At 39.0% G+C, this 27,857-nt stretch overlaps 1 protein-coding gene across 2 annotated transcripts in view; it reads left to right on the top strand.

The window, feature by feature from the left end:
• The first annotated feature begins 448 nt into the window (after nucleotides 1–448).
• Nucleotides 449–27,857, top strand: part of pou6f1 (POU class 6 homeobox 1) — a 96,585-nt gene continuing 69,176 nt past the window's right edge. For both annotated transcript variants that reach the window (XM_063037412.1, XM_063037413.1), the window contains exons 1-2: nucleotides 449–805; nucleotides 17,835–17,931. In XM_063037412.1, the coding sequence (XP_062893482.1) occupies nucleotides 17,878–17,931 (54 nt within the window). In that variant the 5' untranslated portion in view covers nucleotides 449–805; nucleotides 17,835–17,877. The remainder of the gene's footprint in view (nucleotides 806–17,834; nucleotides 17,932–27,857) is intronic.

Raw genomic sequence — 27,857 nt, 5'->3', positions numbered from 1 at the left:
CTCCTCCAGATTCTTGTGTCAATCCAATAATAAAACTGACAAGGTTTTATTTGCATTGAAACAACTGTATGAGATGCACCTTCAATTCCAAAGGAGATAATTGTCTATTTTGTTTTCCCCTTAACCTCGGCACAAAAAAAAATCATCCTCGATAAATTTAATTTTCAAAAGGAAATGCAATGACTCATTATTAAAGGTTGTGGATTTATATATTTAAAAAAAAACAACAAAGCAAGTCTCAGAACTGAAGCCGACCTCAATTCCGCTCAGCTAACCTGTTTTGTGCGAAGTGGCAGGTAATAATGCTACCTCCACGACTGCACTGAAACTGAAGTAGGTTGGAGGCGTTGTCTCTTTAAGAAGGAAAGCGCGCCATCTGGCACCACGGATGGGAAAGGCAACATCAACATATTTTTTTGTCGTATGCAGACTCGCCTTGCATAAATTATGTTCATAACGTAGTGCTAACGAGCAATGTTTATCGAAGCCGGTACGTTCTTTTTAATTACAAAGGAAGCTCGAGAAGGCAATTTCTTTAGGAATTTAGGAGCTCTAAACGTTTGCATAAAATTGGTGAAAACTATGAAGAAATAAAACAAATGGAGATATTTCTCAAGGCCCGCTTTTTATCGATGCAAATGCTCCCTCCTTATCCAGTATACTTCTTGCCGTTCGCCTCAATTTCTAAAAAAACTTGACTTTTTTTTTGTTCTTTAAGTCGCTTCAAACAAAAAAAAATTGTTCGCAAACAAGAGGAGACAGTTTCCGAGGCACTTTCCCGAAGCTGGGGCATTAATAAATAACGGTAAGTAGGCGCAGGTAATGCTGAGTGGAGTTGTGGGAGTGAGCGGGCGTTTATATAAATATATTTATCTATCTCCGACATAAATACGTGCGAGGTAGCGGGGAGGAGGACGGAGGTAGTCTAGCCTCATTTGGATTTTCTCCGCCATTAGCATAATTTATAAATTTATGGCACCAGAGACAAGGCGCCGGTTCTTTTCGGCCGCGTGACGTGTTGCTGTGGAGCGGAAGAGCGCGCCACCACTGCACGCGCACTTGCTTTCTCGTGCACTCAGAAGGAATGTGTCCCGCGGGACTGTTGAGAAGGCGGTAGTTGTTGCTACGCAAGCGTTGAAGCTTCTGCCGGGCCGGCCCGAGTTGTGATCGCTTCAAACGCTGCATCTTTTGCGAGGGAGTGGTTGTGATATGAAGCACAGCACATTGATCATTTTAGATCATTTTGTTTTTAATTTGTGGTGAAATAAATCACATATACAGTAATTAAAATTATGTGGCAAGAGATAACACGAAGGAGGATCTTCCTTCAGTTAGTCCTGACGAAGGATCTCGGCCTGAAACGTCGACTGTATCTCTTCCTAGAGATGCTGCCTGGCCTGCTGCGTTCACCAGCAACTTTGATGTGTGTTGGAGGATCTTAGGGAAAGGATTTGAGTTTTCAGATGATTTGAATTAAGCTGTTTAAGTTCTCAGCAGACTAGGTAGAAAAGTAGCTTTCAGCCTATAATTCATTGTGACTCCAGACTTATCAACATAGTTGAGTGTTAACTTACCTCTGAAATAGCCTAATAAGCCATTTGGTTTGAGAACTAGCTTTGTTCACAACCCACAAATTAATATGTATACATGTGTCAATGTTAGTTAACTGAAGACAAAAGACTACAGATGCTAGAAACTACTGGAGGAACTCAGAGGGTCATCTGGCATCTGTGGAGGGAAATGGACAGTTAATGTCTTGGGTCAATACCCTTCATCTGGAGTTCAAATGAAGAATGCTACCTGATCCAGTGAACCCCTCTAGCTGAGGGGTTCCTAACCTGGGGTCCAAGGACCCCTCAGTTAATGGTAAGGGTCATGGCATAAAAAAAGGATTGGGAACCCTTGTTCTATATTAGTTTTATCATTGGGCCCTTTCATTAAAAAAAGAAATTGCATTACTGTTCATAGTTTGCAGAAGACTGTAAAGGGCAACACCATGATTGATGAATGTGGCCATTACTCACATTACCTGAGATTTAAACTGCTGTTTTAACACACCAAGGGCATTTAATATTTATTAAGCATTTCTACAGGTTATGGTGGTTAAAACAGGAGTTAAAAAAAGTAAACAAATGTTCAAGGTGAACAATGTAGATGCTGTCCTGGAATCTAAAAAGAATTGAATGGTTAAGCTGTATGAATTTAAGAAGTACAGGCTACTCTTGTTAAGTATTACACATATTGTCACCCAACTCAAGTGTTGGTAAAGGATGTGAGAGCAGGGATCCCATTAGGATCAGTGTGACTAATGTCACAGCGTTAGGCAGGAAATAGTCAGATCCATCCTGCTCCTTCTGTTTTTTTTGTTGCAAAATCTGGAACTGGGGGAGATCATAAAAGTTAAAGAACAAAGTCTCTTGAGTCCATGGAAAGACAAACGATCAAGCATTTAGACTTCCTTGGTTTTACATCAAAATAAAAGTGTTAGCTGTTCTCAAATAAAAGAGTTTGCAAACCTTTTGTAGCTAGCAAGCTCCCTTTGATGAGGAAATTTTAACTGAGAGGGCTTACTCTTAAAATGACTGCAGAGCCATTCAAAAATGAGATCAAGAAGTATTTTAACTCGCAAAAGATAATGGAAATCTGTTACTTTCTTCCTAAAATAGTAAAGATGCTAGGTTAATTGAAATCTGGGGACATTGCCTGTTGTCGTGCCTTAATTTTCAATGGCACCCAGTTAAGTACTATTTTTCTAGACACCTCCCTTGACTGTATATTATTAGATAGGAACTCATAAATGATTTGTAATTTCTTTCATCTAAGCAGTAGAAAACTGTCTTTGACCTCTACCCTAATTCCCAGGCACTGTCTCAGCTGAACTGGGCCGTTTATAATCATGGTGTCCCAAGATTTAGAATTATAAAGTTATAATCACAAAGATTGCCTCCTATCACCATCTACTCCTGCTTCAGCTAAGCCAATGTTAACACATGAAAGTGTGTCTTTGTCTTCTTGCAGTTTGCAATGTTCTTTTGACTAGCCTTCCATCTTCCAACATCTGCAAACTACTCAGAACTTTTCTGCATAAGTATGTTCCCATATCTGCCCCATTTACTCATCACCTTGGTATGCGGTGATTTGCATTGACTCCTTGTCCACCGGTGTTTACAATTTAAAATTCTCTTCCTATCTCGAAATGTCTGCGTGGCTTTGGCACTTCCTGGGCATTTATTTGTTTGTATGTTGCCCATTGCATAAGAAAGGGTTTTTCACAACAGCAGAATTCCAATTTCCAGGATTATAGTAGAACTTAATATATCTAGATATACAGTACATTTAAAATATTACTCATTATTTTTTGACAACATGAGCAAGTGTGGACGTTGGAGAAGATTGATTACTACAGAACATTGAACATAGAATAGTACAGCACAGTACAGGCCCTTCGGCCCACAATGTTGTGCCGACCCTCAAACCCTGCCTCCCATATAAGCCCCCACCTTAAATTCCTCTATATACCTGTCTAGTAGTCTCTTAAACTTCACTAGCGTATCTGCCTCCACCACTGACTCAGGCAGTGCATTCCACGCACCAACCACTCTCTGAGTAAAATAACCTTCCTCTAATATCCCCCTTGAACTTCCCATCCCTTACCTTAAAGCCATGTCCTCTTGTATTGAGCAGTGGTGCCCTGGGGAAGAGGCACTGGCTATCCACTCTATCTATTCCTCTTATTATCTTGTACACCTCTATCATGTCTCCTCTCATCCTCCTTCTCTCCAAAGAGTAGAGCCCTAGCTCCCTTAATCTCTGATCATAATCCATACTCTCTAAACCAGGCAGCATCCTGGTAAATCTCCTCTGTACCCTTTCCAATGCTTCCACATCCTTCCTATAGTGAGGCGACCAGAACTGGACACAGTACTCCAAGTGTGGCCTAACCAGAGTTTTATAGAGCTGCATCATTACATCGCGACTCTTAAACTCTATCCCTCGACTTATGAAAGCTAACACCCCATAAGCTTTCTTAACTACCCTATCCACCTGTGAGGCAACTTTCAGGGATCTGTGGACATGTACCCCGAGATCCCTCTGCTCCTCCACACTACCAAGTATCCTGTGATTTACTTTGTACTCTGGCTTGGAGTTTGTCCTTCCAAAGTGTACCACCTCACACTTAGTGTTGGATAGTTCTGGCTTCCAGTAGATGTTTGGCTTCACATTTGACAATCTTGAGGTATGTAATTTCTCAGGCAATGAATTCACAATTGGAATTAACAGTTGCAAATTTATTTCTGTGTGTTTATAGTTTCTTAAACTTTTACTTCTCTAAGCATACTATCCTGCCTGAAAGCCTCCTTATATTAGAACATAGAAGAGTACAGCACAGGAACGGGTCCTTCGGCCTACAATGTTGTGCTGAACCAGCTGAAAAGCAATCAAAAACACCCAAACACTAAAAATCCCTCCTGCCTAGAGCATGTCCCTATCAGTCCATTTTCCTTCTATCCCTCTTAAAAGCCCTAATGTTTTTGCTTCTGCCATGATACCAGGCAGTGCATTCCTGGCATCCACCACTCTCTGGGTAAGAAAACTTACACCTCACATCCCCCTTGAACCTACCCCTTCTCATCTTCAATGCATGCCCTCTGGTATTAGACATTTCAACACTGGGAAACATATACTCCCTGTCTACTCCATCTTTGCCTCTCTTAATCTTAATCTCTCTTAATCCTTTTATCAGATCTCCCCTCAGGCTCTGATGCTCCAGAGAAAACAACCCAAGTTTATCTAGCCTGTCATGATAGCACATGCCCTCTAAACCAGGCAGCAGCCTGGTAAACTTCTTCTGCACTCTATCCAAAGCCTCAACATCATTCCTATAGGTACTGAGGTGACCAGATCTGTATGCAATACTCCAGATGTGGCTTAACCAGAATTTTATCAAGTTGCAACATAACCTCTTGACTTTTGAACTCAATGCCTCAACTAACAAAAGCAAGCATTCCATAAACTTTCTTAACCACCTTATTGACCTATGTAGCCACTTTCAAGGAGCTGTGAACTTGGATCCTAAGATCTCTCTGCTCAGCAACACTGTTAAGGACCTTGCCATTAACTATCTTCTTGAATTTGCTCTACAAAGGTGCATCACCTTACATTTATCTGGGTTAAACTCCATTTCTCTGCCCATATTTGCAACTGATCTATATTGAACTGTAGTCTTTGCCAGTCCTCAATACTATCCACAACTTTACCAGTCTTGGTATCATCCACAAATTTACTAACCCACCCATTTACATTTTCATCCAGGTTATTTAGATATATTGTATATTCATATAGCAGAGGTTCAGCACAGATCCCTACAGAGCACCACTAATTACAGACCTCCAGTTCAAATAAGTTCCTTCAACTACTATCCTCTATCTTCCTTGCACAAGCCAGTTCTGAATCCAAACCGCCAATGCATCTTAATCTTCTAGATTAGCCTCCCATGAGGGACCTTGTCAAACACTTTACTAAAATCCATGCAGACAATATCCACCACCCTACCCTCATCAGTCTCTCTTGTCACCTTGTCAAAAAATTCAATCAAGTTGGTAAGACATGAACTGCCCCTCACAAAGCCATGCTGGCTCTCTCTAATAAGGCCATGGGTTTCCAAATGCTCTTATATCCTATCCCTAAGAATTTTCTCCAGTAACTTCCCTACCAGTGACATGAGACTCGTCAGTCTATAGTTCTCAGGGTTTTCCCTTGTTCCCTTCTTAAATAGACATATTTCTTAACTTCATTGGGAAAATTACACCTTAAGTACATAGTATATAACATGGGATTTCTGCTTACCAGCCAGGGAATAGTCTCCTGGATCCACTGCATTGTACAAATCGAAACATCTGTCAGGAGATTCTGTGACCTGATTTTAATTAATTTGATGGAGATTGCTCTAATTTGGCATTGCACCCCTTTTCATTGCTTCATGAGATATGATAAAATTGTGATTGTTCAAAGTCATTCATCCCTACCCAACAATATTATTGGGATACAACACTTGATGTCCCATGAATCTTATGAGTCAGGTTCTTTGCCTACAAATGAAACACCATTCATAGGTCCTTTGATAATAAAGCAGTCGATGATAGTCTATAGCAGGATCAGGACAATATCATGGGACAAGTGGTATGCAACATTTACATACACGTATTTAGCAGCACCAATCTCCAACAAATGAAAGACAGAACATCTTCCTACTGAGTATGCCTGCAAGAAAATGAATCTCAGGGTTGTATATGGTGATATGTATGTACTTTGATAATAAATTTACTTCGAACTGATCTCGGTAGCACAACCAGTTGGAAAGTTGAGCTCGGGTAGTGCTTGGCAGCATTTATGATGTAGTGCATTTGATAAGCCATTTGTAATACTTGATCTTGTATTTGCCCCTTTCTGTACTGTGATTGTATTAGAGACGTACTGTTGTGACTCACCAGACTGACTTTGATGGCATCTCTTATTTTCCTTTGACTGATACCCAGAGGGAAAGAGCAACAACTCCATAGCAGTGCCATCATCTCCAAGTTCCCTTCCAGTTGCAAACCACCTTGCCTTTGACTTTATTTTACAGCTTCTATATATTCCTGGGTCAACATCCTGGAATTGCCTTTCTAATATCATCATGAGAGCATTGTTGTCACAACAATGGCAGCACATCAAGAGGAAAGTCCTAACTTGTTCCTCAGAATTGGCAGCAATGATGGCCTTGTCACCCACAAATCAAGAACAAATTTTTTAAAAAATGATTTAACAAGAAGTTTTGGCCGTGTTAGGATAGGGAACTGAATACAGTAGATCCCAACCAACTGAGACACATCGGGACTAGTACAATTTGGCCCAATTAAGTGGCTGCCTCAATTAGCTGAAATTTCATGGAAATAGTTCAAACCGAATAAAAATGACAAACTGAGTAACAAATTGTGTATTTAAATGAAGACCTAATTAACAAATTAGAATACTAACAATACTAGTACAGTAGTATAAAACTGTAGTTCCTAATAGTAATCAATGGTAGAATTCATCCAGAGGTGTATGCTGCCATATTCTTTTGATTGACTGTAAATGAACAAAATCAGCACAGACACCTGGTGCAGATAATGGACTGTCTTCATACAATGCTTTCGGCAATTGTATCCTCCAAATCTTCATTTTCATTGTAACATTCAAGATGACTTTTGGTAACTTCAAATACTTCGTAGTTCCAAACTTGTTGAAGTAGTGAAAACATTTCATTTCATTCACAGCCATTTTTGGCATCTCCAAGCTTGAAGCTTGAAACCGCAGAGAGCAAAACAATTCTAACTTGTCTTACTGCTTTACTTCTCGCCAGCTATCAGTGTCAAAAATCACTGCATTTTATCACAAATATACGCAACTGACAGTATCTAAAATCTGTTTTTCTTTAAATACGATGTAGTGTTTAATGGCCAAAACAAAAGCAGGTGACTGGCGGTAGTTAGAAACTTCAGCAATGGTTTCCTGTCTTAATTAAGTGACATAGTGTCCCAAATAAACAAATGAATCCTGACTATTTTCTTTTTTTTTACTTTTTTTTATTTGGGAAAGGTATTCACAAGTATTACACAAATGTTTTTACAAATAAATACCTTTTCCATTTTTATATATGTATAAATCTGTATATATTTATACATTCACAAGTACACGTTCATATTTGCTCCTACCCACAGATATACTTATCCAATCCCTATGTACTTATCTACTTCATTTTATAAATTTTTCCCAAATCTTTTCCTTTACTTGTATTAATTCCATGTTTTCCATAAATAAAACAGTGAACATTCTAACCAAGGGAGCTTACGTTAACACTATAACTATATTGATGAGGAAATCATTAGGAACCTTAGGGAGAGTCATCAAAAGTCTGCTCGCATTGGGGTTATAAATTCAATCCATTTATTCCAAATTTGATTAAATTTTTTCTCTTTGAATTCTCAGAGAGTAGGTCATCTTTTCCATTTCAAATATTTCCAAACTGATTTCATGCCAATCTTCTAATCTAGGTGATGTTGGATTTAGCCACTTTCCGGTGATTGATTTCTTACTTGCCGCTAAAAGGGCCTGCAGCAGCTTTATATCTTTCTTCTGTTCCAAAAGCAATACATGTCCCAAGTAGAGAGTCTCAAAGTTCAGAGGTATCTGAGTCTTAAATACCTTAACTAATGTTCTGTGTATATCTTTCCAATATAAACTTAATTTAGGGCAATCCCAAAAAAATATGAAAGTGATTTGCCTCCTTGGAGCCACACCTTCTCCAACACGCTACGTTTGTGTCTTTATATTTTTCCTGGTATGGGGTCTTGAAGTATCTTATAATATTTTTCCAACAATGTTCTCTCCAAATCAAAGAGTTAGTTGAAGACCACTGAAAGCTGCATATTTTCCCCCAAGCCTCTTCTGAAAGTACCAACCTCGCTTCTTTCTCCCACTTCTCTTTAATATACAATGTGTTTTCATTTTTGGCATGATAGAGGGTATTATATAATCGGGAAATTGATTTACTTGGTATTAAGCTGTAAGCCAATTTCAGAATCTTGAAAAATTCTGATTCTGCTTTTGATAAATCTGTGTATCTACAACTGTGATTAAAGTAGTGTCATACTTGAAGGCACCTAAAAAAAAAGTCATTGTGTTCTAAACCGTATTTATCCTGCAGGGATTGAAAACTTTGTAATGTACCCTTATGTGTGAATGAGAGGTAGGTTGTAAGACCTTTCTTTATCCATAGTTCAAATCTTTTATCTCCTCTGCTGGGAAAGAATTCGATATCATAAGCACACCATCTGAAAAATTTTAACATGTTGTAGATTCCACATGAACTAACCACTTTCTGCCATACTTTTAGTGTGAGATTTATCCAGCTGTTTTTAATCTTTTCCAATTGTGCCATCAATCCTTTGTTTGCAATTCAGGCCTGTAGAGGAAAACTGTCAAGCAATCCAAATTCTATTTCCTTCCATCTAGCCTTGTATTCCCCATTACAACCCAATATAACAGAGGGGTTATCTGTGAAGCATAAAAATAATTTCTCAAGCAAGGAAGTGCCATACCTCCTCCTTCCTTTCCTAACTGTAAAGTGTTAAATCGGATTCTAGGTTTCTTTCCTTCCCAGATAAAGCAGGAAATCCATTTATCCCATTCCCTAAATTGATTATCGTCTACCTCCACAGGTAAAGTCTGGAAAAAGTAAAGTAACCGAGGGAGAATATTCATTTTTATGGTATTTATCCTTGAATTTAGACTTTAAAAAGGGATAAGATTCCATCTATGTATATCTGCTTTTATCTATGAAATTAATGCCCATAGTTTACCTGTGACAATGTTGAAAGCTCTTTTGGCAGGGTTATTCCTAAATATTTTAATGATTTAGCTTCCCACTTAAAGATTGTATATATCCTGTAGTTTTTTGGATGCTGTATAACTTAGGGACATAACCTGCGTTTTCTTTACGTTAATTTTATAACCTAATATTTTCCCGAACTTATCCATCCAACAGTGTAAACAATCCTATAAATGATTTTTCTGGTTCACTCAGATAGACCAAAACATCATCTGCGAATAACGCCACTTTCTGTTCAATCCCTGCCACCTTGATACCTTTTACAATTTCGCTCTGTCTTATTAGTTGGGCAAGGGTTCAATATATAGTGCAAAGAGGAGAGGGGAAATTGGGCATCCCTGTCTAGTTCCTCTCTCTAAAATAAAAGAGTCAGAGAGGTCCCCGTTTATCTTAAATTGAGCTGTCATATAAAGTCTGGATTACCTTAATAAATTTTTCTTGAAAGCCGAATCTTCCTAACACTTTATATAGGAATACCCATCTAACTGAATCAAAAGCTTTCTCGGCATCTAATCCCACCACAAATGTCCCTGTCCCACCTTTACTGACCTGTTCTAGTATGTGTAAGGTTCTCCTTATGTTGTCCTGAGTTTACCTTTGTTGGATGAATCCAGTCTGGTCTAAGTGGATGAGGCCATGTAGAAGCTTTTCCAGTCTGCGCACTAATATAGGTGTAAATAATCTGTAGTCCAAATTAAGGACACTGATTGGCCGGTAATTGCCACATTCTAGTTTATCTTTACCCTCTTTAGGAATAACTGAGATAATCGCCTTTCTCCAGGAAGGTGGAATTTCTGCTCTCTGTAAGATCTAATTAAATGTGTTAAGTAATAATGGAGCAAACTGTGATCTCAGCTATTTGTAGCAATCTGAGGTAAACCCATCAGAGCCTGCAGACTTTCCAGCCTTTAATCTAAAGATGGCCACGTTCAGTTCATTGGAAGTTACTGGTTCTAATAGACGTTCATTTTGTAAATCTGTAAGTTTGAGTAGTTCTAAAGAATTCAGAAATGTGTCTATATGGGACTCATTGGAGGCCCGGGGTTGAGAGTACAGCTTTCGATAATATATTTCAAAACTCTCTTGAATTTTCCCTATTGTACTCTCAACATGCTTTGTTTTTGGATTTTTTATTTTATGGATTGTATTGTCCGCTTGTTGTTTATGTAACTTGTATGCTAATAATTTAGCTGATTTACCTCCTACTTCATAATTCTTTTGTCTCAGGTAAAGAAAATTTCTTTGAGTTTTTAATGTGTAAATATCATCAATTTCACTTTGCAATTTCTTAATTTCCTGTTTTAAATTAGAATTCATTTTATTGCTATCTACGACTTGAAGTTGTTTTAATTTTCCTTGAAGTTCTGCTAATTTTTGTGCTTTAAATTTTTTCAGGTGAGTAGTAAGAGAAATAATTTTTCCTCTTAGTACAGCTTTCAATGTATCCCACAAGATCACTGGTGATGTTTCTCCCGTGTCATTAAGATCTAGGTATTCTTTGATTTCTCCCTTTAATCTCTCCATTACTTTCGAATCATTGAGTATATGTGAATTTAACCTCCATAGTGTTTTCCTCATTTTCCTTTCCAGAATTAGAGACATAGAGACTGGGCTATGGTCCGATAAATCAATAGTTGCAATGTTACACTCTTTTATCTTGAATCTATCTATGTTAAATATAAAAAAAAGTCTATCCTTGAATAAGCTGAATGAGGGGGAGAGTAGTTTGTATAGTCTTGACTAGTGGGGTGTAATTTCCCCCCACACATCTATTATTTCCAACTCCTCCATCAATGATTTCACTTTCCTAGTCAGAGGTTTGTTCTGAATAACTGTTCCTGAAGAATCTAATGCAGGGTTTAACCTAATATTAAAATCCCCTCCGCAGATCATTAGGTGGTCATTAGGTCAAAAATGTGTCTATAGAATGACCATTCACTACCTGGTGGAGCATAAACATTCAGCAATGTTATTTCAGTACCTTCTATTCTTCCTGTAAACTTTACAAATTGTCCATCCTTGTCTTTAGTCTCTGAAATATGTTCATAGTTAAGAGCACTTGATATTAAAGTAGCTACCCCTTTTTTATGACTCAGTTTATATGATGAATAAAATACATGCTTAAAGCCCATTCTTTTTAATTTTCCATGTTCAGATTGGCTCATGTGTGTTTCCTGAAGGAAAGCTATTTGTGCCCTCTCTTTTTTCAATTTAGACATAATGTTATTTCTCTTAATTGGATTCAAAACCCCATTAACATTATAGGAAATTATTTTTACGGGTTCAACTTGCATTTTTCTCCAGTAGAAAAAAAACTCTCCCTTTCTAAACAAACAGTAAGCAATCCCTTCTCAACAGTAAACCCAAACACAAAACCAAACCCTAGGCACTTTTGAACGCAGAGCATTTGAAAATTTTCCCCGACTTCCAACAGTGAGGCCTGAGCACTGACCTGCCTCAGTTCAGAGGGATAACCTCTATCTTCACCCTGTGTTAGAGGGCCCTCCGCAGTGTGAATAATCATAGAGAGTTCTCTCCTATTTATGTCTCGACCATATTGTTATCATTCAAGTTATCCTGTCTAGTTTATTTTACAGTTACCAGCTTTAATTTTACCTTTAAATCCGATTTACTCTTTTCAGTCATTTCTCTTAATTAATCTGTACTCTCTGTACATTCACGTCTGAATACTTGCAGCTTTTCCTTGTAGCTTGACACTCTGGTTCGTGTGGAGCGTCCTCGCTGTACTGGCTGCCATGACCACCGCCGAATCTTCTCCAGTAACAACTCCGGTTGGGTGATAACTTTTACGGGTAGTCCCCGGTCCACCAGGTTGGATGTTGCCTCCTCCACTGTAGTGTAGGTTTTTGTTCCTTCATCGTAAAAGACTCTTAGCTGAGCTGGATATAGGGTCTGGAATCTGATGTTATTTTCCTTCAGGACTCTCCGTGCTTCCGCATATTCCTTCCGTCTGGCAAGAATCCCCGGTGCGTAATTGTGGTCAAAGCTGATTTTACAATCACTCCACATAAAGCTTTTCTTTTGCCATGCCAGTTTAAGCACTTCTTCCTTCATTCTGTAGCTGAGAAATCTGACTAGAATCGATCTGGGCTGGGCGCCTGCCGGAGGCTGCGGTGCTAAGGCCCGCTGGGCCCTTTCTATCTGTAGGTCTTGTGCATTTGGTATGTCAAGGTTCTCTCTAAGCAGCTTCTCCACGAAGGGAATCATCAATCCGAGTTTACCTTCAGCTCCTTTGGGAGCTCCGTAGATCCTCACATTTTCCCTTCTTGAGCGGCCTTCTTGGTCTATTAGCTTCCACTGGAGCTGCTCTTGTAGCTTCAGCATTTCTGCTATCATTTCCTCTACGTTTTGTAGCCTCTCCTCAGTCCCTACAATCCTCGCTTTGGCTTCATCTAACCTCAAATTAGTTTTTACTAATTCTCCTTTAATATCTTCCAGCTGTTTGTTGTTATTTTGTTGGAAATCATGAACCTGTTCGAGAATCAAAGTTAGGTTTACCAACTCTTCCTCATTATCTCCGTCCTGGCTAGCCACCTCGTGTTGCTGTGACTCGTTACATTTATCAGCATTCTGAGCCAACTTTTTATTCTCATACTTAGACGTCATCCTTGCCCCTTTTATTGATATAGTTATACGATACTAAATATTTGTTTAATTTCGGCTTTGGGGCAGTTTACTTTTTTTTTGTCGAGAGACCTTTCCCTATGCTGCCATTCCCTTCTGACTATTTTCTTGATTGTTTTTTTGTTCTTTAAGAGTTGTCCCAAATCAGCGGCTGCCCTGATTTAACCGATGGCCTAATTAACTAGAATCTACTGAACAGATTTCCCCCGCAATCCGAAAGTAGTGCGTTCCTATGAAACCTTTTGTAAGCCGAAATGGTGTAAAGCAAAGAAGCAATTACCATTAATGTATATAGGAAAAATTTCTGAGCATTCCCAGACCCAAAAAATAACCTACCAAATCATATCAAATAGCACATAAAACCCAAAATAACACTAAAAGCAGGAATGATATGATAAATAGTAAAAGCAAGAATGATATGATAAATGCACAGCCTATAGGAAAGGTACGTCACATCCGGACGATTTCCCTCCACGCCCCTGACGTATTGGGGAACCGCGTACGAGGCTAGGTGAGTTTCCAAAGAGATCACCAGCTCATAACCCAGCACAGATGGAAAGCGTGCAGGGGAGCCAGCTGGATTCGAACTCAGGATCTTTCGTCTCGAAGTCCGACACTGATGCCACTACGCCACCAGCCGGGTATATGCACGTACATGCATGCGCACACACCTGCCCGCGCAAGACTTTACGGTCATGGTAGTCTTTCTCGGGGTAAATGCAAGTTTAAAGCGGGCGCCTTTTTTCGTAAAAGCGAAAATCCTCTTTGGATTTCTTTCAGTTAGCGAAAACAAGTACTAATGTAGGTCTTTCATAAAAGCGAAGTGGCATAAAGCGAACTTTCGTAAAGCAGGGGACACCTGTATCTCATTTTTCTTTCCTCTGTTTTGAAGATTTGTACAGTGACAAACAAAATTGATGTGTTGCCAAACAATTTGTAAAGAAACATTATAAAATCTAGATTATGGCAATTTAATATGACATTTACAGGTTATTTAACAAAGTATATGTACAAAAAAAGGAAAAGAAAAAAAAGAGCAATTATTGCTACCAGTGACTCATTTGGTAGCACTGTCTTCTCAAATCCAGAAGGTCACTTCGTAGGCTTGAATACAAAATATTGGAAGATTTTTTTTACAGTACTGAGGAGAGTTGCAGTATCAGAGTTGACATCTTTCAATGGATATTTTTGGTGTAATAGTGTGAGTGAAATTTTTGTTAAGATGTGAGTTCAGTCTGCTGGTTAGGTCACTAGTTTCCTTAGGTGGGGAGCCTACTGATGCTAGGTAGTCACTGATCAAGATAGCCAATGTTGTTCCACTGTTTATAAAAGGCTCTAAACTTATAGGCCAGTGTGTCTGTTGTGGGAAAATTATTGGAAGGAATTCTAAGGGACCGGGTATATAAGTACTTGGGTAGACATGGACTGATTAAAGATAGTCAGCATGGCTCCATGCATGGTAAGTCATGTCTAACCAATCTCATAGGGTTTTTCCAAGGAAATTACCAGTGGATGAAGGCGAGGCAGTGGATGTTGTCTACATGGACAAGAGAGTGGTATGAGAGGGTTGCCTCTCTGACTGGAGGCCAGTGATTAGTGGTGTGCCACAGGGATTGGTGGTGGGGCCTTTGTTAATTGTCATCTATGTCAATGATCTGGATGATAATGTGGCTAACTGGATCTGTAGATTTGTGGATGACACCAAGATTGAGGGTGTAGTGAATAGTGAGGAAGACATCATAGCTTGCAGAGGGAACTGCATCAGCTGGGAAAATGGGCTGAAAATGGCAGATGGAATTTAATGCAGACAGGTGTGAAGTTTTGCACTTTAGTAGGACCAACCAGATCTTACACAGTGAACGGTAGGGCACTGAGGAGTGCACTAGAACAAGGGGATCTGGGAACACAAGTCCATAATTCATTGAAAGTGGTGTCACAGCTAGATAGGGTTGTAATGAAAGCTTCTGACACATTGGCCTTCATAAATCAAAGTACTGCGTACAGGAGATGGGATGTTATGTTGAAGTTGTATAAGACATTGGTGAGGTCTAGTTTGGAGTACTGTGTGCAGTTTTGGTCACCTACCTACAGGAAAGATATAAACAAGGTTGAAAAAGTACAGAGAAAATTTACAAGGATGTTGCCGGGTCTAAAGGACCTGAGTTATAAGGAAAGATTGAATAGGTTAGGACTTTACTCTTTAGAATGTAGAAAATTGAGAGGAGATTTGGTAGAGGTATACAAAATTATAAGGGGTATAGATAGGGTAAATGCAAGGAGGCTTTTTCCACTGACGTTGAGTGGGACTACAATTAGAGGTCATGGGTTAAGGTTGAAAGGTGGGAAGTTTAAGGAGAACATGAGGGGAAACTTCTTCACTCAGAGTTCGTGAGAGTATGGAATAAGCTGCCAACACAGTGGTGCATGCAAGCTCGTTTTCAATGCTTAAGAGAGGTTTGGATAGGTACGTGGAGTGTAGGGATATGGAGGGCTATGGTCCTGGTACAGGTTGTTGAGAGGAGGCAGTTTAAATGGTTTTGGCATGGACTAGATGGGCCAAATGGTCTGTTTCCATGCTGTACTTCTCTGTGACTCCTGGTGCACATAATTAGCATAAATGTATATCTGTCACCTGCCGTTTTTTGCCCCTTAACTTGGAATGGCAGAAATATATACAAATACTTTAAGACACCAGCCAATTAAATATTGTAGCCACAAGAGCGGAAAAGAGGCTGAGTATCCTGAGGCAAGTGACCCAATTCCTGATGCCACAGAGCCTTTCCATCATCCAAGTGGCAATTCTGACTACTTGTATAAGTGCATCCCCTTACAATACTTGAGAAGTTTGATATGATGCAGAAAAAAAGAAAACTGCTTTTTAGATTCCAGTTTTCTACCCTAAGCAATTATTCCCCATCTCCCTGTCTCTGCCTCCCCCAACTACTGGTGCAGTGTACCATAGCAGGAAAAGGCCAAGGCTTTTTTTTGATAACATTACTCAAGCCCTTGGCCTCTATTACTGAGAAAGACTACAGCAGTAGGTATGTGGGAATGCTAGCTAGCTAGTCACTTTATACACTCAATGGGCACTTTATTAGGTACAGGTGTGGAACCTGGTGTGGTCTTCTGCTGCAGTAGCTCATCCACTTCAAGTTTTGACGTGTTGTGCATTCAGAGATGCTTTTCTCCATACCATTGTGGTAACGCATGGTTATTTGATTTAATGTTGCCTTCCTATCAGCTTGAACCAGTCTGGCCAATCTCCTCTAACCTCTTTCATTAACATGGCATTTTTGCTCTCAGACCTGCCACTCAATGGATGTTTTTGGTTTTTTGCACCATTCTCTGTAAACTCTAGAGACTCATGTGTGAGAATCCTGGAAGGTCAGTAGTTTCTAAGATACATAAACCACTTTCTCTAGCTCCAACAATCATTCCATGGGTAAAGTCACTTAGATCACATTTCTTCCTCATTCTGGTGTTTGGTTAGAACAACAACTGAACCTCTTGACCATGTCTGCATACTTTTATGTATTGCATTGCTGCCACATGATTGACTAATTAGATATTTGCATTAATGAACTGGTATGCAGGTGTACCTAATAAAGTGGCCACTGAGTGAAAGTTACATCCAGAAATATATTACCATTACTTCATTTTTGCTAGGTTAAAATCCCACCTAATATCACTGTGGGAGCTGCATTTCCAGGAAGACCACCATGATTCAAAAACAGTTCACTGTTTCCTTCTCGAGGGCAGTTAAGGATTGGTACTAAATGTTGCCCTTACCAGCAAAGTCCACATCCCATTTATGAAATAATAAAAACATCTACAAGGATGGGAGCTTGATGATGTTGGGAATGTGTTGATGAAGGGTAAAACAGTTTGCTGACAGTTATTGGAAAAGATTCATTGGGAGTTGCTTGTGAGTGTTGAGAAGTGATAGGCGGCAAAGTCTACCCAATCGCCTGCTTCATTGGTTGATCTTTATATCCTTTAGCCACAGACTGCTTGTTTCTTCGAGGATGGGTAAAAATATTTAAGAAATATTTGTGGAAACCGTAGTATATAATCAAAGACTCTGTTTACTATGAGCATTCCCCCTACTCCTATCAGGCAGAAGATACAAGAGCCTGAAAGCATGTACCACCAAACTCAAGGACAGCTTCTACCCCACTGCTGTAAAACAACTGAACCGCTCCCTAGAATGATTAAATGGACTCTTGACCTCAATCTAACTCGTTATGGCTTTGCACCTTATTGTCTGCCTGCACTGCGCTTTCTCTGCAACTGTAACACTTTATTCTGCATTCTGTTATTGTTTTACAACATCACTGTTGTAATGAAATGATCTGTATTGATGATATGGAAAACAAAGTTTATCACTATACCTTGATATATGTGACGATAATAAACAAATTTACCATCTTCAATTTCTTGTCCTTGAACTAGGCATTCTTTTGGGGAAAAGTTCAGGAAGTTCAGCTTCATGTAGTCCCATTAAGTGGGTTCAGAATCACCAATTTACGATTTAACACACTTCAACGTATATTTTTCTGAGCAGAATACTTTATTCACATAAGCTGCAGTTTAGCAGCATGTTATTTCAATGAACAACTGATGACCAAGTATTCATTAAAATTTTATATGCATGAGATTGTATTCAAATGATTCAGTACAATGTTACATCAAACAGGCAATCAATCATTTTACAGTCAAGTTTTTTTGTTATTAATTTTCTTTAAGCTAATTTTGTCATTTTTGTTTTGCTCTCCAGGATGTAATAAGGCAGATCAAACCTTTTCTTTCAGTGATGTACAATGGAAACGGCCAGTTTGTCAGAGCAGGGTGATAATTTGTGTATCACAAAGCAGGTATGACACATTTACCCCTTTACTATTCTTTACTCCTATTTTAAATGAATACTAACTATTTAATTGTTACAATGTTTTTCTAGGTTTGTGTTAATACACCTAATTTTCATAGAGAAACAAGTAATATAAATTATTTTACTACTAAATGACTAATTAAACTTTTAAAACGTGTTTTTCCACCTGGTAATGCAAAACCACAATTACCTCTGTATCTTTTGATGTTGAATTTGATCTTAGAACTGCAATTAGAAAGTCATATGATTTAAAAAGTGGGTTAATGTTCAAAGGCATTGTGACACTAAGTGGCAGGATTTGGGTTTTGCCCTGGATACTCCAGCGAACAGGTTCCCAATCTTAACTGTTCTACAAGGAAGGAACAAACCAGTTTTGGATACTAGTTATGTCTTGTGCCCTTCATAGCTGCTTCTCTTCAGAGAGTAGCATTAGGAGTGATAAAAGGCAACAAAACAGATAATAAAGCAGAATTTTGTGTATATGTGCATGTATACAGTCCTACTCCTTGTGTAACTGCAGTTGATTTTACTTCTCAGCAGTATAAGTTTTCATAAAATTGATTTTTGGTGCTGCACAACACTGTTTAAGGATTTCATTTAACAGCCTCTTTCAAAACATGCTTAAAAAGGAAAAAAAAGTGTACTCGCTGTACAACCAGTGTGGCCTTTTGAGGCTTGGGTGCAGTCATTGGACTAGGTATGATTCATTTATGCATTTCCTGACCTATTCATGACTTTAGTGTTCATTAGATCAAGTTCTTGGACTTAGGCCGCCAGCTGTTAGAGACTGCTGATGCTAAGCGAATGAAATTTCCTTGATTCTAAGTTAGATTATATAAGTTGTAGTTTTACTTTTCTTAGCAACTTTGAGCATTTTATGTGGTTTTACCTGTAGTATTAATAAGATTGTCATGCACTTAATGACTCTCTAAGAGTAACCTCTTCAACTTTGAGTTTCATATCCAGTTAAATGTATTGTGTGCATTGCCTCAATACGTTCATAACAGATAAAAAAAAAGTGATGGAAGGGTCTCCTACCCAGTGGCCTTCAACCTGAAACATTCGTTGTTTCTCTTCCCAGAGATGTGGGCCAACCTGCTGAATATTTCCAGGATTTTCTGATTTTATTTTAGATTTCCGGCATCTGCAGTTTTTAAAAAATATATATTTATAATGGAAACCATTGCAGCAGAAGGACACAATAATAACATTATACAATTTCTGAAAAGGAACTGCACGGCCTCAGTTATACATAATGTAAATTACAACCATTTATGGCTTTTAAGGGTTTGCTCATACTTGGGATCTTACACCTTTTGGATCAGCAGCTACTGTATTTGTGAACATCCATAAAAGAACTAGTAAAAATTTCCAAATTAAAAGGCTAAATGAAGAAATAAGGTGCAGATTGTTCCATGGAGGTATATGGGAAGTGTTTGTGTGTGTAGAACTGTAGATAGGATTGGATGATAAGATCTCATTATGATGTTTTTACTCCGTTTCCAAACCATCAGTTGGTCAGGCTGTCTGCTGACTGGAAATCTAAAGTCTTTTAGGAAAGGTGACTAGCAAATGTGGATGTTTCAGGTGATGATTAGAGGGGGTCATATTTATAGTTGTGAAGTGGGGAGGGGGGTTGGTGGTAGATTCATCTGTTTGACATTCCTGCTCTTCCTGGCTCACGAGTGGTGCTGTCAAAAGATGGATTAGACAGGCTTGCTTTCCTTTTAGCTAACAGGTTTCCTGAATCCCTGGCGAATCTACCGTATGAATGTTAAATTTAAATTGAACATAATATCAGAACAGAGCTTGTATGAATTTATTTCTCCATCATCGGTTACCTCAGATGCATTTATAATGGAAATGGGCAAGCTTGCATCAATTTGGGATTTTCTTTTCTTAAATCCCCCAGTCTTCCCCATTTATCATGAGGATTCCAAAATGCCTCTCAAAGAATCACTTTCTTCTTATGTGACTAATGTTACCATATTTTTACTGCACTGGATTAAACAGAAGAAAATGGCAGAATGGCTGTTTTTATAGGCAATTGAAGCCATTGACAATGGGATAGCCCGCTATCTCATTCAATAAACTGCTGTTCAAGAGCTTTCTGTTGTACTTTACTGCATTCTATCCCCTAAAGTTAGGCCCATTGTGATATTACCTCCATTCTCAACTTTTCAAGGTAGGACCTCTAGGCTTCAAGTTACTGGAAAAGTTGATCTGTAATTAACTTCATTTGTAAAGTAGATTCAATTAGCATATTACATTAATACTTCCTCCCTGATGAATAACAATTACACCCCCTAGTTTCATAAAGACCAAGGTTGGCATTTTAGAATTGTAACTAAGTTTATATCTATATGAAATGTTAACTGATTAGCATAAATCATTAATACAGTCTCATTTATGGCATTACAATTATTTGTGGGAATATTTTTAGAGGAAAACCTATTATAGAGAAACACTAACCCTATTTCTTCGAATGTTAATTAGCTTATGTAAATGAGATATAAAAAGCACAGATCATTACTATGTTCAGTCTACTAACACGAATGTCCGTTCCAAGTTCTGTAAATGCATGATTGGGGTTTGAGTTAAGCTGGTACATGCTAATTCATGCAAAATTTGTGCCATGCTGTCCAGGATTTTCTTGTATTATAAATGTTCCACTCAGTCACTCTGTAAATGATTTGATGCCTTATCTGGTGAATTTGTAATTGATGCTGCAAGGATCAGTTTTGTTCACAGGCTGTTAGATACAAATACCTAATGTGCATTCAAATAGGTCCCACAGGTTAAAGATTGAGATTCGTTTTTATAGATTTAACTTGTAGTTTTTAATTTATTTCAACATGCATAGGCTGTATTCACTTGATACAAAAAGCGGGCAAGGAAGTTAAATGCCCTTGGAAATGATCCAGGGTTTTCAATCTGAAAGCTTAATTTAAATTCGATAGAGTATCATGAACATAATGTCAAAAGCTGAAAGGAAGAGCATTCCATTGCAAATAACTTCAAATTTTAACGAAGGGTTTAAAAACTATAGCACATCAGAGGGATTGGTAAAAATGTTCAAGGAGTAATACATGCCATGTGTCAGTAGCTTCTCAGGGAAATTGTCTACAACTTTCTCCATCAAAGAGTTGGCAATAATGTTCACTGAGTACCTTATTATTTTTAATTGTCCAGAAATTGCCGAAATAAACCTTATGAGGAATGTGCAAGTCTTGACAGGGAGACCTTAAAAGTTGAGAATGACACAAACCAGAAATGCTATTGTTTTGAATTACCGTGTTACATTGATAGAGGCTAGAGGTTATGTGTTTGGTAAGTGCTTTAGAAAATGCCGTGGTGAGTAACTCCGGTGCATTTTGTAGAGAGTGTACAATGCAGCCATGGTGCAGTGATGGTAAATGAAGTGAAACTTTAGGGTGGAGAACAAATAAAAATACAGATATTGGAGTCTGTAACAAATGCAGAAAGTACTGGAAGAGCTCAGCCAGTCTGGCAGCATCTGTGGAAGGAGAAACCAGTTAAATCTTTGGGTCAGCGATCCTTATCTGAGAGTAGTACTTTATTGTCGCCAAACAATTGATACTGGAGCATATAATCATCACAGTGATATCTGATTCTGCGCTTCGTGCTTCCTGGATTACAAATCGATAGTAAATATTGAAAATTTAGGAGAACTCTGCACATATTAGAACAGGTTATTAAGAACGAGACAGAGACAATGGTAGTAGGATTGGACGCTGAGAAAGCTTTTGATTTGGTTAGTTGGGCATTCCTATACAGAGTGTTAGGAAAATTCGGCTTTCAAAAAAAGTTTATTAAAGTAATTCAGACTCTATATGACAGCCCTACAGCCCGATTTAAGATAAATGGGGACCTCTCTGACTCCTTCTTCTTAGAGAGAGGCACTAGACAGGGATGCCCAATTTCTCCTCTTCTTTTTGCGCTATATATTGAACCGCTTGCCCAACTAATAAGACAGAGCGAAATCGTAAAAGGTATCAAGGTGGCAGGGATTGAACAGAAAGTGGCGTTATTCGCAGATGATGTTTTGGTCTATCTGGGTGAACCAGAAAAATCATTTATAGGATTGTTTACAATGTTGGATGACTTTGGGAAAATATCAGGTTATAAAATAAATGTAAAGAAAACGCAGGTTATGTCCCTAAATTATACACCATCCAAAAAAATTGCAGGATACATACGATCTTAAGTGGAAAGCTAAATCATTAAAATATTTAGGAATAACCCTGCCGAAGGATCTTTCAACACTCACAGGTAAATTATGGGCCATTAATCTCAGAGATAAAAGCAGATATGCATAGATGGAATCTTATCCCCTTTTTAAGTTTAAATTCAAGGATAAATACTATAAAAATGAATATTCTTCCTCGGTTATTGTATCTTTTCCGTACTTTACCGGTGGAGATGGATGATAATCAATTCAGGGAATGGGACAAATGGATTTCCCGCTTCATTTGGCAAGGAAAGAAACCTAGAATTCGATATAACACCTTACAGTTAGGGAAGGAAGGAGGAGGTATGGTTCTTCCTTGCCTGAGAAATTATTTTTATGCCTCACAGATAACCCCTCTGTTATATTGGTGTAATAGGGAATATAAGGCTAGATGGAAGGAAATAGAATTTGGATTAGTTGACAGTTTTCCTCGACAGGCCTCAATAGCTGACAAAGGATTGACGGCCCAGTTGGAAAAATTTAAAAACAGTTGGATAAATCTTACATTAAAAGTATGGCAGAAGGTGGTTAATTCATGTGGAATTAATAACATGTTAAAACTCTTTAGATGGTGTGCATATGATACCGAATTCCTTCCCAACAGAGGAGATAAAAGATTTGAGCTATGGATAAAGAAAGGTCTTACAACCTACCTCTCATTTATAGATAAAAGAGTATTACAAAGTTTCCAAATCCTGCAGGACAAACATGGCCTAGAACACAATGACTTTTTTAGGTACCTTCAAGTACGAAACTATGTTAACCAGAGTTGTAGATATACAGACCTATCAACAGTAGAATTAGAATTTTTCAAGATTCTGAATTCGGCTTGCAGTTCAATACCTAGTAAATCAGTTTCTCGATTATATAATGCACTCTCCCATGCTAAAAATGTAAATACACTGTATATTAAAGAGAAGTGGGAGAAAGAAGCGGGGTTGGTACTTTCAGAGGAGGCTTGGGGGAAAATCTGCAGCTTTCAATGGTCCTCGACTAATTCTTTGACTTGGAGAGAACATTGTTGGAAAAACATTATAAGATACTTCAAGACCCCATAGCAGGAAAAATATAAAGATACAAACGTGACGTGTTGGAGAAGGTGCGGCTCCAAGGAGGCAAATCATTTTCATATTTTCTGGGATTGCCCTAAATTAAGTCTATATTGGGAAGGTATTCATAGAACATTAGTTAAGGTACTTAGGTCCCAGATACCTCTGAACTTTGAGACGCTCTATTTGGGGCATGTATTGTTTCTTGAACAGAAGGAAGATATAAAGTTGCTGCAGGCCCTCTTAGCGGCAAGTAAGAAATCAATCACTAGAAAGTGGCTAAATCCAATACCACCTACATTAGAAGATTGGCACGAAATTACCTTGGAAATATTTAAAGTGGAAAAGTTGACTTACTCCCTGAGAATTCAAAAAGAAAAATATTATCAAATCTGAAATAAATGGATTGAATATATACCCCAATGCGAGCAGACTTTAGATGACTCTCCTAATGATTTATACTGCTCTTCTCATCAACACAGTAATATTGCTAACGTAAGCACCCCTAGTCTAAATGTCTTTTTTTTTGTTTTCTTTTGGAAAATAGAGAATTAACACAAGTAAAGGGAAAGATTTGGGAAAGGGATAAAAAATGAAAAAATTAAGTAAATAAGTACATAGGGATTGGATAATTATGTCTGCGGGCAGGAGCAAGCATGAACAAATTAGGATATAAACACCTACAATGGTTGTTACATAGGCTTATATACAACATTTTGGACCAGTGGAAATGGTCCAGAAGAGTTATATAGAAACATAGAAACATAGAAAATAGGTGCAGGAGTAGGCCATTCGGCCCTTCGAGCCTGCACCGCCATTTATTATGATCATGGCTGATCATCCAACTCAGAACCCAGCCTTCCCTCCATACCCCCTGACCCCTGTAGCCACAAGGGCCATATCTAACTTCCTTTTAAACATAGCTAATGAACTGGCCTCAACAGTTTGCTGTGGCAGAGAATTCCACAGATTCACCACTCTCTGTGTGAAGAAGTTTTTCCTAACCTCGGTCCTAAAAGGCTTCCCCTCTATCCTCAAACTGTGACCCCTCGTTCTAGACCTCCCCAACATCGGGAACAATCTTCCTGCATCTAGCCTGTCCAATCCCTTTAGGATCTTATACGTTTCAATCAGATCCCCCCTCAATCTTCTAAATTCCAACGAGTACAAGCCCAGTTCATCCAGTCTTTCTTCATATGAAAGACCTGCCATCCCAGGAATCAATCTGGTGAACCTTCTTTGTACTCCCTCTATGGCAAAGATGTCTTTCCTCAGATTAGGGGATCAAAACTGCACACAATACTCCAGGTGTGGTCTCACCAAGGCCTTGTACAACTGCAGTAGTACCTCCCTGCTCCTGTACTCGAATCCTCTCGCTATAAATGCCAGCATACCGTTCGCCTTTTTCACCGCCTGCTGTACCTGCATGCCCACTTTCAATGACTGGTGTATAATGACACCCAGGTCTCGTTGCACCTCCCCTTTTCCTAATCGGCCACCATTCAGATAATAATCTGTTTTCCTATTTTTGCCACCAAAGTGGATAACTTCACATTTATCCACATTAAATTGCATCTGCCATGAGTTTGCCCACTCACCCAACCTATCCAAGTCACCCTGCATCCTCTTAGCATCCTCCTCACTGCTAACACTGCCACCCAGCTTCGTGTCATCCGCAAACTTGGAGATGCTGCATTTAATTCCCTCATCCAAGTCATTAATATATATTGTAAACAACTGGGGTCCCAGCACTGAGCCTTGCGGTACCCCACTAGTCACCGCCTGCCATTCTGAAAAGGTCCCGTTTATTCCCACTCTTTGCTTCCTGTCTGCTAACCAATTCTCCACCCACACCAATACCTTACCCCCAATACCGTGTGCTTTAAGTTTGCACACTAATCTCCTATGTGGGACCTTGTCAAAAGCCTTTTGAAAATCCAAATATACCACATCCACTGGTTCTCCCCTATCCACTCTACTAGTTACATCCTCAAAAAATTCTATGAGATTCGTCAGACATGATTTTCCTTTCACAAATCCATGCTGACTTTGTCCGATCATTTCACCGCTTTCCAAATGTGCTGTTATCACATCCTTGATAACTGACTCCAGCAGTTTCCCCACCACCGACGTTAGGCTAACCGGCCTATAATTCCCCGGTTTCTCTCTCCCTCCTTTTTTAAAAAGTGGGGTTACATTAGCCACCCTCCAATCCTCAGGAACTAGTCCAGAATCTAACGAGTTTTGAAAAATTATCACTAATGCATCCACTATTTCTTGGGCCACTTCCTTAAGCACTCTGGGATGCAGACCATCTGGCCCTGGGGATTTATCTGCCTTCAATCCCTTCAATTTACCTAACACCACTTCCCTACTAACATGTATTTCGCTCAGTTCCTCCATCTCACTGGACCCTCTGTCCCTTACTATTTCTGGAAGATTATTTATGTCCTCCTTAGTGAAGACAGAACCAAAGTAATTATTCAATTGGTCTGCCATGTCCTTGCTCCCCATAATCAATTCACCTGTTTCTGTTTGCAGGGGACCTACATTTGTCTTTATCAGTCTTTTCCTTTTTACATATCTATAAAAGCTTTTACAGTCCGTTTTTATGTTCTCTGCCAGTTTTCTCTCATAATCTTTTTTCCCCTTCCTAATTAAGCCCTTTGTCCTCCTCTGCTGAACTCTGAATTTCTCCCAGTCCTCAGGTGAGCCACTTTCTCTGGCTAATTTGTATGCTACTTCTTTGGAATTGATACTATCCCTAATTTCTCTTGTCAGCCACGGGTGCACTACCTTCCTTGATTTATTCTTCTGCCAAACTGGGATGAACAATTGTTGTAGTTCATCCATGCAACCTTTAAATGCCTGCCATTGCATATCCACCGTCAATCCTTGAAGTGTCATTTGCCAGTCTATCTTAGCTAATTCATGTCTCATACCTTCAAAGTTACCCCTCTTTAAGTTCAGAACCTTTGTTTCTGAATTAACTACGTCACTCTCCATGTTAATGAAGAATTCCACCATATTATGGTCACTCTTACCCAAGGGGCCTCTCACGACAAGATCGCTAATTAACCCTTCCTCATTGCTCAAAACCCAGTCCAGAATAGCCTGCTCTCTAGTCGGTTCCTCGACATGTTGGTTCAAAAAACCATCCCGCATACATTCCAAGAAATCCTCTTCCTCAGCACCTTTACCAATTTGGTTCACCCAGTCTACATGTAGATTGAAGTCACCCATTATAACTGCTGTTCCTTTATTGCACACATTTCTAATTTCCTGTTTAATACCATCTCCGACCTCACTACTACTGTTAGGTGGCCTGTACACAACTCCCACCAGCGTCTTCTGCCCCTTAGTGTTACGCAGCTCTACCCATATCGATTCCACATCTTCCCGGCTTATGTCCTTCCTTTCTATTGCGTTAATCTCTTTTTTAACCAGCAACGCCACCCCACCTCCCCTTCCTTCGTGTCTATCCCTCCTGAATATTGAATATCCCTGAATATTGAATATGGAAACTATTACCATTTTTCTTAACAACTAATACCATTACTTAGCCTAATAGATTAGAATTACCACAGTACATAATTATCTATTTAAGTGTCTAATTTGCTTTTATATCATCTCAATGTGTACTTAAGAATGTATAAATAATTATAGTTTTATACATATAAAAAAATGGAAAAGGTTATATGTGTGAAAAAAGTACATGATATTTGTGAATTCCTTATCCAAATAAAAATAAAATTTAAAAAAAATATTAAAAATTTAAATTATAAATCATAAATAGAAAATAGAAAAGGGAAAATAAGGTAGTGCAAAAAAAACCGAGAGGCAGGTCCGGATATTTGGAGGGTACGGCCCAGATCTGGGTCAGGATCCGTTTAGCAGTCTTATCACAGTTGGAAAGAAGCTGTTCCCAAATCTGGCCGTACGAGCCTTCAAGCTCCTGAGCCTTCTCCCGGAGGGAAGAGGGACGAAAAGTGTGTTGGCTAGGTGGGTTGTGTCCTGGCTTCACTGCTCCGACAGCGTGCGGTTTAAAGTGAGTCCAGGGATGAAAGTTTGGTTTATGTGATGTGCTGGGCTGTGTTCACGATCTTCTGCAGCTTCTTTCGATCTTGGTCAGGACAGCTTCCATACCAGGTTGTGATGTACCCTAAAAGAATGCTTTCTACGGTGCATCTATAAAAATTAGTGAGGGTATTAGGGGACAGGCCAAATTTCTTTAGCTTTCTCAGGAAGTAAAGGCACTGGTGGGCCTTCTTGGCAGTGAACTCTGCTTGGTTGTACCAAGTCAGGTCATTTGTGATATTGACCCTGAGGAACTTAAAGCTTTCGACCTGTTCCACTTGCACACCACCGATGTAAATTGGGTCGTGCAATCTGCTACTCCTACTGAAATCAACAACCAATCCCTTCATCTTGCTGATGTCGGGGGATTTAATTTCCTCTCTGTGCTCAAACTCATCGTTGCCTGAGATACAGCCTACAATTGTTGTGTCATCAGCAAGCTCACATATTGAGTTTGATGGAAACTTGACTACACAATCCTGGGTGTACAGTAAGTACAGCAGGAGACTGAGTACACAGCTTTGTGCAGCACCA

Source organism: Mobula hypostoma, chromosome X1 (assembly GCF_963921235.1).
Source record: "Mobula hypostoma chromosome X1, sMobHyp1.1, whole genome shotgun sequence".
NCBI classification, from domain to species: Eukaryota; Metazoa; Chordata; class Chondrichthyes; order Myliobatiformes; family Myliobatidae; genus Mobula; species Mobula hypostoma.
The sequence above is the reverse complement of the archived record's forward strand: the minus strand, read 5'-3'. Positions and strand labels throughout refer to the sequence as shown.